This window comes from Pezoporus occidentalis, unplaced genomic scaffold (genome assembly GCF_034315485.1).
Source record: "Pezoporus occidentalis ecotype Australia unplaced genomic scaffold, CSIRO_AGI_Poc_V1 ctg19, whole genome shotgun sequence".
NCBI lineage: Eukaryota > Metazoa > Chordata > Aves > Psittaciformes > Psittacidae > Pezoporus > Pezoporus occidentalis.
In genome coordinates, this window is record NW_026913748.1 from 5,701,838 (window position 1) to 5,715,537 (window position 13,700).

General features: G+C 39.1%; 1 protein-coding gene across 9 annotated transcripts in view; it reads left to right on the top strand.

The window, feature by feature from the left end:
* CAPRIN2 (caprin family member 2) overlaps positions 1–9,164 on the top strand; it is a 33,275-nt gene extending 24,111 nt beyond the window's left edge. For 3 of the 9 annotated variants that reach the window (XM_062616517.1, XM_062616520.1, XM_062616524.1), the window contains 6 exons: positions 511–663; positions 3,470–3,653; positions 4,656–4,841; positions 5,927–6,027; positions 6,708–6,774; positions 8,256–9,164. In XM_062616517.1, the coding sequence (XP_062472501.1) occupies positions 511–663; positions 3,470–3,653; positions 4,656–4,841; positions 5,927–6,027; positions 6,708–6,774; positions 8,256–8,824 (1,260 nt within the window). In that variant the 3' untranslated portion in view covers positions 8,825–9,164. The remainder of the gene's footprint in view (positions 1–510; positions 664–3,469; positions 3,654–4,655; positions 4,842–5,926; positions 6,028–6,707; positions 6,775–8,255) is intronic. The other 6 variants (XM_062616521.1, XM_062616526.1, XM_062616519.1 and 3 more) reach the window with 4 other exon arrangements.
* The last annotated feature ends 4,536 nt before the right edge of the window (positions 9,165–13,700 follow it).

Here is a 13,700-nt window from a genome sequence, read left to right on the forward strand (position 1 = left end):
CACTTCACTTTGCTCTCTGCACAGATGAGGCTTAATGCTGGTTAATACTTGGTCTGGACAACTCAGCACTGTTGTAATCTAAAACATTGAGAGGGGAAAATAATGAAACCCCCTAAACTTCCTGAGTTCCTTTAGAAAAGAGGAGTCACTTTTAATATCAGCCAGAGAATCATCTTCCAATAAATGGAACAGAAGGCATTGTTTCCTTAGTGGTGAGGAAAAAAAACCTAATATCTCTTTTGTGAAATTATTACCCTGTATGGTATGTATAGTAGCTCATAGGCACATTTCACTTAATCAGCAGAGACTGCAATAGAAGTACTGTTTGCTGAGGATGCACAGGAAGATTTGGAATTGTAAGCAAAAACTATTTTGTAGCTTTACTATGTCCAAATGTCATCCTGTAGAAACTGCTGACTTCTGTCAGTCTAGGCTTTAGAACAAATTAAATGCTCTGATACTGCCTGATAATTATCAAGTGACCTTTCATTACATTTATTCTTCCCTCAGGCTACTGTTCCCCTCCCAAGTGAGCCACAGTCACCATTGCCTACTTCAAGCACTTCCATGACACCAGTACCACCAGCGCAAAGCTTTCAGTCTCCTCCAGCAAGCAGCAGTTCTGTCACAATAACAGCAGCTCCCTTTCAGGCTATGCAGACTGTAAGTTTGCAGAATGATTTACAATAATGATGGTAACTTAGTTGTAATACTAGGGAACTGGATCCTCTTGATACAGTATGAAACTTCATAGATCCTTTTGATTCAAGGATACATCCTGGTTTTGCTCTGTATAGTCCCCATATCAAATACTGGGATATATTAATATCCTCAAGGAACTAAGGGAGAAGTCAGACCTGAAATCAACAGATTCATAGCTATGCCCCAAGGTAAAGTTGACTGTACTTAAACTATTCTTAAGCCTAGATTTTAAATAATAGATTGCAGAGGAAAGAGGAAATCTTCAAGTATAGCTGTTAGGATGAAGAGCTTTCCGAAGCCTGAACCTGTCTTGCTGCCTTTTAAACTGTTTGCTTCAGTGCAATAATACTTGGACCACTCAACTCATGCAAAATGTGTCCTTGAAACACGGTAACTCATTATCCTATCTTGTTAACAAGGAGTCAATATAGATGTCTGGGGAATAGTCCACACAGACTGTATGTGGTGTTTTTTCCAAACGGATACTGTTTTTTTTTTCAGGCCATACGTCATTACTAATGTTGCTACTGCTTAGTAATCTGCACTGCAAGCTTAGAGGGACTCACAGGAAGGGTCTCTGCTTAGTTGTTAATGTTCCCTTCTCTGTACTTGGTCTTTCTTACTCCTCTGATACCTTCTCAAGATGCTAGAGCCCTTTATTTAATGTTCTTGCCCAAAAGCAAGTTTAGAAAAAAGTCAATCTCCAGAGGCATCCTCTGTTTCAACAAATGTCACAGTGCCATTCCACAACTTGCCAGATGATCTGCATCTGGCAGTACTGATGTACATAGTAGGATTTGGTGGAAGAAGATAGCCAATAGTCTTTTAAAGCACAGGATCTAACTAAAATATGTGACACTCTGGTGTGGTCTGTAGAAAATCATACCATGACTTTCTCCTTGTTTTTTGGCATTTGTACAAGAGTTTCAAGTAGAACCTTCCTCAAATGTACAGAATCAGATAAATAAGGGAAGTGATGGTAGAAAGGTGTGTTGTTTTTTGGTTTTTTTTTTTTTCCAAGACAGCTCTATTTAAATTATGTTAAGTTGCTAGGTGGTGATTTTTTCATGAAAGTGGAGAAGTAGCAGCGTTCTGATCAAGGAATCCAGAGTCTTTCTGGGGACCCAGTTTGTAATATAAGCATCTGTCATGATGTAAGTATGGAGTAGGACTCAGTCATTCAGATTATATCTATACCTAGTGTCTGTGTTTGGAGTGCTTTTGATCTTAATGGTACCACTGAAAGTATACTTGAATGAATGCTGTGGAGTTTTCAGAGGTGTTAAATATTGAATATTTCTCTTGGGATTTTTGGGTCAAACTGGCAAACATCTGTCACTAATTGCCAGGATGTTAATTCCTCTTCTAGTCATAGTAGTCTTTAACTGTGCAGTACTTTCTTCTTCCCTGTGTTGCTTAGATTCTCACAACTGACAGGAAAGCACAGCCATTGGATCTCAGTAGATAGCCAGGAGGTAGGTGGTTCCTTGCCAATAATGGGAGTACAGTGACAGTAGTGGAAGCATCTGATTACATGTCATCAGGTGTCTGAACATCCTGTTGCTGCAATTGTGCTTATAGAAGCTTAAAGGCAGATCCTACTTGTAGCCCTAGTCTGTTACTAGAATTCCACCTGTAACCCTCACTGTAAGGAAAAGAAGACCACTTGCTACAAATACTTCAGGATGTGGGAGTTGACAGCCTTGCTGCACAGTATCCTCTTCTAGAAACAGGACTGCTTCTGTTCACTTTGATCACTTCATCTGGTAAATTAAAAAAAATCAATTTGTTATGGTTCAAAACACTTCAGTGTCATGAGGGATTTCTGTGCTGTCTCCCTCATAGAGGTGGTCCTTGGTTTCTTGACCTTGGAAGAAGTGTTCATTTCCATTTTAATTTTAGAGGCTTCTGCAAACTGACAACAGTTGTCAAGCTGTGAAGCTGTTCCTTTTGCTCTGGTCTGTCTACAGACAGTTTATAGTCTTGGGAAATGGTCAGATGTACCTCTAGACTCCAGTATCAGTACTGCTGACAACTCTTTATGTGAAATTTAGATGCTTTTACTTGAAACAGACTTCTTTCCTACCTGATCTTGGTGCTAGCTGCTTTTGACAATGTCAACTCTGGTAACTTTGGGTTATTGGCTATAAAGCAGTAGACTCACTGGAGTGACTGAACTCTGGTTGATTAAATTTAACTAACAGCATCCTTGCGCCACCCTTCTGCCCAGTCTATAACATTGAAATTTGAATTACAAAAATTAGGTTACATGTTTACTCTGAGAGAACTTAAAAAAAGAGGAAAGTTGAAGCTCATTTTACCAAAGGGGTGAAGGCTGTCTAATAGAGCAGACAGCAGTGTTATATTGGGTTCCAAGACATGTATAAAGACAAATTTTTCCTAAATGTGGATGTCTATCTTGGTATAGGCTGTCCCAGCTTCATGTCAAAAGCTGTAAGATGAATTTAATAGTGGATTTCTCATAGAAAGTAGCTTACTGTATGGTAACTCTTCTGTTGAAATATGATAGCTATGGTCAGTCAAGCTGTTTCTTGGGTAGTAGCTACATGAACAGGAGTAACCTTCAGAAGTACACTGAGAGGGAAAAAGGATGGGTTGAAGTAGTCTCTTTGATTTATTTCTAAGAAACAGGTGTTCCAGAAACTGACCTGGGGGTATGAATTTAAGCTACAGCATAACATGGTGGTGGCACTAGGCAAAGCCTTTAGCTGGTAGTGTTAAGTATTTTCCCTGAAATATGTTGTAGGTGTTTAAAGTGAATGCACCACTGCCTCCACGTAAAGACCAGGAAATTAAGGAGGATTCTTCATATTCAACAGGATATAACCAGAGTTTCTCCACAGCAAGTACACAGACTCCTCCTCAATGCCAGTTGCAATCTTCTCATGTTGCAGAACAAACTTCTCTTTCACAAGAATCTCTGTCTTCAGGTGAGAACTGCATGTGTATCTATTTCAAGAAGCTTTAACAGGTATTTAGGTTCTAGTATTTTAACTCGTGTGGTATGAGTTGTAACTCAGTGAAAGTCTTTAACACTTTTATAGCACCTGTTAACATTAGGGTTACATCAGCCTAATCTAGTTGATGATATGGTGTGTAAACAATTTCAAAACTGCTAGCAGGATGAAAGGCTGCTTCAAACTAGTTTCTATAGTAGGTGTATGGGCAATGTCACTTACATGCCCGAATTTCCCGATAGGTTAGAAATTCAAGAATGTGTTGATACTTGCCAGTCACACCATTGTTAGCTAGGAATTGAAGCAATGATGAAATACTCATATTTGGAACCATTAATTTGGTTTCTGGTAATAGACAGTGCTGGTGTTGTTGAATGCTAAATGAAGTTGGGGCGGGTTTTCAGTTTAACCTAAGGAAGACTAAACTTCTGATAGGTGGGGTCTTCTGCTGCCTTATTCAACACAAAACAGACCTGCTTGACAGATACTGTAACAGGAGAACTAATACAGCTGACACTAAATTTGAAATGAAACCAGTTCCTAAGTCTCAAATATTTTCCAGGATGAAAGAAAGCTGATAAATAGGGGTCTGGATTTCTAAGACTAATCACTTGTAGAACAGTGTTGGTTCTATGTGAAAGCTCTTAACCAGGTGTTACTTGATTTTTATTGTGGCTTAGCTATTTTCTTGATACTGCCAGCAAGCTTGTTCTGACCTATGCAACTGAATCTTGAATGCATTAGAGGCTTACACTGACAGTCTGGGCTGTCTACAGTATATTTCAACAAGCATTACATTACACAGAAGAAAATGGGAGGATACCCTCTTATTTGAAGTAATGCAGGGGCAGGAAAACAGGATATTCTGAGCAGCTTAATGGATCTCTGAACTTCCTAAGGCTGCTGTTGCTTCCAGGTGTGGTAACTTCTTACAGCTACAAAAGCTTTAAATTCTTCTGTGCCTTCTGTTTTAAGCAGTGAATTATCAACCTGATGGAGCAGTTCCTGTTAGCAATGGTAGCCTTGCCTTTTATCCAGCACAGACTAATGTTATTCCCAGACCGCCTCAGCCTTACCTTAACAGTCGTGGGTCTGTCAGAGGATCTGCTAGAGGTGGAAGGTCACTGGCTAGTTCATATCGTTCCCCTGGTGGGTACAAAGGTATGTCTGTATTTGCTACCACCTTAAAACTCTAATGCAGTAATATTAGAATATGATTTAACATGACATGGCAGAGCAATTTCATAGCCTTTTGAGTTATGAAAGTGGAAACTTTCATTAACAGGCTTTTAAATTATTTAACTATATAGATTTTGCTTGCTATTTCATTTACTATTCTGAACTCCTTTCCCCCTTTTATTCTTGGCATCTGTCTTGCTAACATTCTGGGCATGTATTCTCTTCAGATAGCACTTGTGGTATTTGCCCAAAACAAGGTACTCTTTGCTTAGCACTGCTGGCTTTAATATTACCAGCAGAAACTGGGATGCGGGACAGGCTCCCACTAGTGGAGACCCCTTCTGGATTAATAACAAACTGAAGAGATTTCAGAGGTTTGTCTCTGCAAGTCAGTTGCTATCTTGCTGCTAGCTGAAGTACTCCAGAAAGTTTCAGCTGACTTTAAGCAGATACTAACTTAAGATTTTTGGTAGCTGTGGCCTGTTCCACTTCGGAAGAGCACTTAGTCTATCACAGCTGTTTCAGTTATTTGGCTGAGACTGCTCAATAGCTGGTAGCAACATGTACCAGGCAATGAGTTGTATAGTTCTAACTTGACAGCAGTTAAGGGTTTTATAGTGTCTGGTACTAAATGGCTTGCAGCTCTTCTTTGCTACTTAGTCTGATAGCTAAAGAGGTTAAATAGTAGCACCTAAATGTATAACCATAAGAGATAAGCATCTGTAATAGCAAAAGAAAATACTTCTTAATTCTGTGTTAAATCCTGTTTCTGGATCTAGCAAATTTTGTCAGCTATTCTTTGAAGTCCCATTAGTATCAAACAAGCAGTTGTTATGGTCTGATGTTAATACTTCTAAGCATGCAATTTTGGTCCAGTAGTCCCGAGTAGCTAATGAAATGCTTTCTTTACAGGAGAAGTGAGATTCTGCTCCAAATTCTGAATAGGAATAGGTGTAGTTGCATATTTTAATACACATAGTAATTCCCAGGAGGGAGCTCCAGTTGTATTTTGGACTTGTACTGTAAACCAAATGAGGAATATCAGATAATCAACTTTATTTGAACAGGTTTTGATGCTTACAGAGGCTCACCTTCAATAACTAATGGCAACTATGGCCAGCTGCAGTTCCCTGGTAGAGACTATGCTGGAATGCCCTATTCTCAGAGGGTAAGTATTGACTTTGTTTCCAGTAGCCTTTTGAGCACTGTACAGGAGCTGAGTCTTCTACTGTAGGTTTTCATTACCTTCACAGGTGAACTGTTCCTTACAAGATGCTGATTTTGTTTCCTGGACAAAACTTTTTGAAACAGTAGGCAGCAGTTGAAATGACTGGAGGGAGTCTCTGAAATGAAAACATATAGCAAATAAGATGTGATATGAGTCATTTTACTGTGGATTTTAAAGTTGGTGCCGAGTGCTTCTGTAATATAAAATAATGGAATGAGAATATGGTTGGGCAAAAATTCCAAAGAAACAATATATATGTGTAAGAATGCAAAGGGTTCTGGTGAAAGGAGAGTCTTCAGCTTTGAAATGAAATACATTCTTCTGTACAGACTAATGGACTTCTAAGAGACCTGAGATTTAAGGTATTGCTTGAACTGAACTGTGTATAGTTCAGAAGCTAACTTGCTGGAAAGGGCATTGAGATAGCTCTTTGATTTCATACAAGCTATTGTAAATTTTCCGTAAGTAAGGCTGTTTATCTGCATCTTCATTCTGAACTCCATGATTGTCTGTTCTAGAGCTTGAATTAATTCTATAAATGAAAAATACTGTATTTGTTAGCACCACTTATTTTCAGATTTGCTTATAGCCATCTTCCTAATACTTCTGTTCTCTTTTAGGATGTTAATTACCAGCAGTGCTATAAACGAGGTGGGATAACTAGTGGTCCTCGTGCAAATTCAAGAGGTAAGGCTAACATCAGGTTCCCAGTGGCACATCTGTATGCTTGGGCATAGCAGATGGAGTGTTATTGTGAATAGTGAGGAAAATGGTGTACTGTCACTGATAAAACAGATTAAGGTGTGTGTAAATTAACCAAGCTAGATAGAAGCTTAAGTACTGTTCTGAAACAGTATTACATAGCAGCAAACTTAATGCTACTATTCTCAACTTGGGTGTCTTTATATGTCAAAGTTCTAACATAATGGTACCTTACTGAACTTTCCTCACAAACTGATGAGGAAAACGTAGAGGGTGGTTCCAGTGTTGCATATGGCTTTTTCCATTAATTGCATGGTCTCCCCTGCTTCTGGGGAAGCTATCAGATCACAGAAACCTTGTAAGATAACTTTTTCTATGAAAAATAATTTGTTTGGGAACAGAGCTTTACTCTATTTCCATGCTGGAGTACAAAACCTAAAGAAACACATGGGACTCAAGGACTCAAGCATGAATAGTGTGTATTTTGAAAAAGCTGTGAGCAAGATGATGTAATCCTAGTGTGTGTGCTGGAAAAAGCTGGGACTTAAGATGCTATAGGTGAAAAATGAGATGAATAGTAATCGTAGATTGCTACTTTGAAGAATAAATGGGAATTCTGGCATATCGGGAAATTTTAGGATAAAGCAGGTCAACTCAGTCTGAGGGAGGACTTTCAGAATAAACTTCAGAACAAAATTAACAGAAATATGAGATTGTGGCGAGTTAACAGTTGACAGCCACACTTATTATTGTTAGGATATAGCAACTTTAGCTTTATTTGGTATCTTATGGTGTTCCTTGCTGGTGGAAGTAACAGTGATTTGCAGCTTGAGTGATTGGTTAATATTTCTCAGATCTGTTAATCTTTTCATTTTAGACCTTTTTTAACTTGGATGTTTGAAAAAGATAAACAGCTTTTTGAGGGAGGAGTTGAGGTGCAGAAAACTTAAAAGCAATTCTAGTTCTTCAGACTTAAAATATTCTAGCATCACAAGTCAGTATGACCTAGGATGCAGTTCCAGAACAACAGTATTGAGGTAACCTGAAGTGCAAATTCAGGTCTTGAAGGTGACTAAATGACTGCTTGGCTCTTGGTAATTTGTAAGGTTTTTCAGAAATTACATTTTATCTCCTCTTAGAAGTTAGCATACACTTTTTTTTATGCTGATATATGTATGTGGAAATACTGAAGATAAAACTATTGCAAGCTACTGCCCTCTCTACTTAAAAGTATGGAAAGTAACTGTTCATAGTTAAATTATGGCCCATCTTGCTGAATGTAAGTGTGATGAATGTAAACCAGCTTCAAAGTTTTGTTTTCACTGGGGTAATTGGACAACTTGCTGTAGCTGAAAGACAAATCTGTTGTAATGCCCATACATTTGCTGCTTAGGACTATACCTGCAGGTTTAAGGATATCCTTCTGTTACAATACTTACTTGTCATTGCTGATGATCTTTTAACAGCAGGGTGGAGTGATTCCTCTCAGGTGAGCAGTCCAGAACGAGACAATGAAACCTTTAACAGTGGGGACTCTGGGCAGGGAGACTCCCGCAGCATCACCCCTGTTGACATGCCAGTGACAAGCCAAGCTGCCACCATACTACCAGTGCATGTCTATCCTCTCCCACAGCAGATGAGAGTTGCCTTCTCAGCCGCTAGAACATCTAACCTAGCTCCTGGAACTCTAGACCAGCCAATTGTGTTTGATCTGTTGCTGAACAACCTTGGAGAAACTTTTGATATCCAGCTTGGTAGGTTCAACTGTCCAGTGAATGGTACATATGTCTTCATCTTCCACATGCTGAAACTGGCTGTAAATGTTCCCCTGTATGTGAATCTCATGAAGAATGAAGAGGTCCTAGTGTCAGCATATGCAAATGATGGGGCTCCTGATCATGAAACAGCTAGTAATCATGCAGTCCTGCAGCTTTTCCAAGGAGACCAAATCTGGTTGCGTCTGCATCGAGGAGCCATCTATGGAAGTAGCTGGAAATATTCCACCTTTTCAGGATACCTCCTTTATCAGGACTAAAATCCAGTGCAATGTTTACAAAAGAGCTGCTCCAAACACCTTGGTGGAGGGGGGTGGACTAGCTTTGCACTTCTGACTTTATAGAAGATATGTGGTTCCATTACTGGGGGGAAATGATGGGTCTGTTGTGCAAGGTGAAATCATGAAGTTGGGGTACTGAATCAGCACTAATTTGGCACTTTATCAGTTGTGATGTAGCCTTGCTAGTAAAGCTGTGAATGTATATTGTTTGCACTTACCCTAAACTGTATTAATGTCCAGCTTACTACACTATTGATTGCCTCAAGTATGGGCTATTCACAATGCCTTGTTGTGCCTCAATAAAACAAGTTAATATGCATTTTAGTATTAATATTGCCCGTGGTCTTTATTAAATATATCAAACTGAGCTTGTTCCTGATGTGGTGCATACATGCATATTACGTAGAGCTGGTCTTCAGGTTCCAATAATTCAGGATAAACTGTGTAGTTTAAGAGGGATTACTTGTTTGTTTAGTTCTTGCTTGATGACATTCTTAAAAGTGTGTCCTTGATCAAAGTGAGTTCAAGATTGTTCCATACCTGCTTGCTTTTAATCAAAAGGTCAAGAAGTTAGTGAAATTCTACATCTTTCATTAGGGCTATTTATTTTAAGTGCATATCCTGTCAAAATCTAGCTTTGTCCCATCACCTGTCTTTCAGCAGTGATCAGTTAAAACTTAAACCTTGAAACAGTCACTGAAGGGCTGGCTCACACTTAGATGCAAATATATTTTAAAGTTAAAATTGATCCTTGTGAAGTACACAGGTGTATTGTTTCCCTCCCCCATGACACTTGAATTGGATTGTAAGGCAGTTTTTCAGAGAACTGCTGAGGAACTTAGTATTTGTAGTTGAAGCATGCTGCCTGCTTTCAAATCTTAAACGCTAGGAAGCATTTACGAAATTCCTTTCTTACAGCTAATGGGCTCTGTGACCAAACTTCAGCAATTTCTTTGGCTTAGTAATTGTCAAGCCATGATATGTCCTTGTCATGTCAACTACTGTAAAGCATTTCAATGTTTGAAATGGAAGATAAACTAGTAAAAAGTTTATTGGATAGGTAAGTCACTGGCTCTTTTTAGTTCTAAAAGCTTCCTAGTTTGTTTTAGCCCTAGGAAGCACTTCATCTGAGTGCACTAATGAGTGCAAAAGTGTGACTGGCATATGTGAAGATGAAACAGAACTATGCAAAGTAAAAACGGTTCAGCTACCTGCTTGTTGAGATAAAAGCAAAAACCTGCATGGGGTAGACTTCAGACCTGATATAAAGCTTCTGTTTCACGGTGACTGGTTTTGCAACTTCCAAATTTAAATGGCTCTCCCCTGCAGATGCCAAAACAAGTTGTCTGGCATGACTTAATGAAGTTACTGGCATAAGATCCTGGGTTTATTCCAAGCTTAGATTTCTCTTTCTTATCGACTTGGAGAGTAATCATACTTTGTCTTGGTTTGATTACTTTGGCAAGTTCTGAGAAGCCTAAGCTTCAGGGAACCTTGTTTTTTCCCACTACAGACAAAAATGTCAAGCCTTAACTATTGAATACTAAGGCTGTATTTTGTGCTTTTAAACATGGTAATTCTTCAGCCAATGCTGAACAATCCCAGTAGAGGTTAAGTGGCAGGAATTCAACTAGCACCCTTTTCTTAGTGTTAACTCTCCTTGTATATACATCTGGTAGACAGGCCTGAGTGCTAGGATAACTAAGCTTGCAGTAGCTTTGTAGCTGTGGACAAAAAGTTTATTGCTTTTCTAATAGACCTACAACTCCTATATTGTTTTATTTGTAGAGCACTGTGCCAGTCACACCTCTCCCAGTCTGTCTATATTATAGAGACTAGTAAATACATGAACTCTATTGTGCATATAGCACTTAGATGGCCTTAGTGCAGGCTGCTTCATTTAGCATGCAGCTTATCCTTACTTGCTTTATATGCAAGTGATAGATTACATATGTTTTAAGAACAACTTACTAGTACTTACAGATGCTGCTAATAAACTCAGCCTTTGGCAACCTCAGGTGTGATTACTGTGAATACATAATATGCATGCTGCTTTCTAATGCTCTGGTTCAATCAGATCTGTAAAACTGCTATCCTGGCTTCAGCTATAGCAGTTATCTTTCTCCTTGTATCTGGTGCAATGCTGCATTTAGACTTTAGTCTAAGAACAATGCTGATAACACACTCATGTTTTAGTTACTCGTGAGCAGTGCTCATCCTGATTAAGGACTTTTTCAGTCTCATGCTCTGCCAGGGAGGAGATGAAGCTGGGAGAAAGCAGAGACCAGGACATCTGGCCCAAACTAGCCAAAGGGGTATTCCATACCACAGCATGTCATGCTCAGTATTTAAACTGGAGGGAGTTACCCAGAAGGCCCAGATTGCTGCTTGGGTCAGGCTGGTTATCAGTCAGCAGGTGGTGAGCAATTGTATTGTGCATCACTTGTGTTTGTTTTCCTTTCCTTTTCCCCTTTTAGTTTTACACTTCTCTCACCTTATTTTCCTTATTATTAATAGTAGTTTTACATTATACTTTAGTTATTGGACTGTTCTTATCTCAACCAGTGGGGTTTACATTCCTTTGATTCTCCTCCCCATCCTACCCAGAGAGAGGAGGAAGGGCTGAGCGGTTCTGAGTTACTACCTGGGCTTAAACCACGGCAACTGCTTGGTGGACTCATGTTACTGTTTGTTTGGGACTAATCTTATTTCTTACTGATAGGTCTACAAAGTTTTTATGTATCTTAGCTTGCATATATTTAAGATATCTGAGCAAAACATCTTGATTTCATCCGTACAAGATGGAATTTTTAATGCCTAATTAAAGGAGTACATGCTGCCCCAGGTATGGGATGTGAAATCTTATCATTATACCATTCCTTGTTAGTAAACTTGATCATAAATCATGTAATGGATAGCTTTAAAAAACTTCATAGTTTATAGGCTTTATCAGTCTGAATTGGAATTCTCTCTATAGTGCAGCTACTTTAAAACGTCTTTTTCCTGATACTTGTTATTAAAAATAGATACAACTTAGATAATTTTCTTCTAGCGTAATAAAATATGTTCAATGTTATCCTATACATTTCTCATATTACCTTCTTAGCTAGAACTTTTATTGTGTTTCTAGTCAGAGCCATGGACGCAGCTTTAGCTAACCTCTGTCACAAAAACAAATGTAAGTACTATTGAACAGGTGCTGTCACAAAAAAGTTTTCAGACTAGATGTGACTAAAATGACTAGTACTGAACCTTTTAAATGCTAAGGCTATGTTTACAAAATACTTCAAAAGACCAAGCAAAGTACCTTTTTTTCTTCCACACTAACAGCTGGCCAAAATCCACTAGTTGAAAATTGCTATTCTGATCTTTAAAATACCTAAACCCATCATTTCCTATGATTTCAGGTAATAAGTACTAGTCTATTGATAACTCATACGTCATTTTGCATGCTTCAAATTAATACTTGATTTTGAATGCTTCTCAAAGTACTTCAGAGTATTTTAATGCATTATTTACTGACCCAGTTTCACTCTACCTCAGTATGTCTAGATGAAAGATCTAGATCCCTATTCTACTTCTGGGCAAACCATTTCACAATTTGAGAACACTTGATGTACCACTGCTATAGACTTCAGGTAAGTATTGTCTGCCAATACTTTTCTCCTTAGTAGTCATTAAATGAAGTTGCTTGAATTGTTACACTAGCTAATGTACTTTAAGGATGATAATCAGATCTAATTAAAATATATGAAGAGGCATCATAGCTCTTCTAACATCCTGTTGCTGTCTTAGCTATGCACATCAGATACCACCTAAGTTCTCTCCAGTTTAATTACCTTGTGCAGCCAGCTGAAGATGAGCCTAAAAGTTAAGGAACTAACCCTACATTTTGATTTGGAGTGAGTTTCCACATTTTCTTCTCTGAGTTCAGTGAAATGCTGGAACTACCCTGAAATGGGAGGGTGTGCTGGCTTTGACTGCAATAAGTTTTCATCATAGTAGTAGGTATGGGGCTGTGTTTTGGTTTTGTGAGCAGAACAGTTTCCATAACACAAGGGTGTCTTAGTTACTGCTGAGCAGTGCTTACCCAGAGTCAAGGCCTTTTCTGCCTCTTACACAGCCTTTCTAGCAAGCAGGCTGGGAATGCACAAGTTGTTGGGAGGGGACAGCTACCCATAGCAACCATATAACTTAGTACTCAGCACTACAAGCTGGGGGAAGAAGGGAAAGGAGATGTTCAGGCTATGGCATCTGATACGCCAAGTAGCTGTCAAGTCTGATGGAGCCCTACTTTGCTGCGGATGGGTGAACACCTGCCTGCTGATGGGAACTGGTGAATAAATTCCTTGCTTTGCTTTAATGCATAGCTTTTGCTTTACCTATTAAACTGTCCTTATCCTATGCATACTCTCATCCTTACTCTTCTGATTCACTACTGTTGGGGGGAGTGAGTGGCTCTATTGGTCTTAGCTGCCTACTCAAGGATTCAACAAAGGGCTTCTTAAAGCTTTCAAAATACTAATGGAATTTACTTTTGTGTTTCCTCCAGGCTATGGAAGTGAGAAGAGACCATGAATGAACAAGAATTGTCATGGCTGCCTTCCTGCAGCTAAGGAAGCCTCCATCCTGCAGGCTGCAGTGGTGGTGCAGACAATATCACTGTTCTCTTTTTCTGGATCAATTTACATAATGTTTCCTTCCTGACTGCTCCAAGTTACCTGTAGCTGCTCCAACAAAACAGTCAGTAGGGGCAACAGCTTTGGAATTTTAGAATCATAAAACAGTTAGGGTTTGAAAGGACCTTAAGATCATCGATTTCCTAACCCCCCTGCCATGGGCAGGGACACCTCAC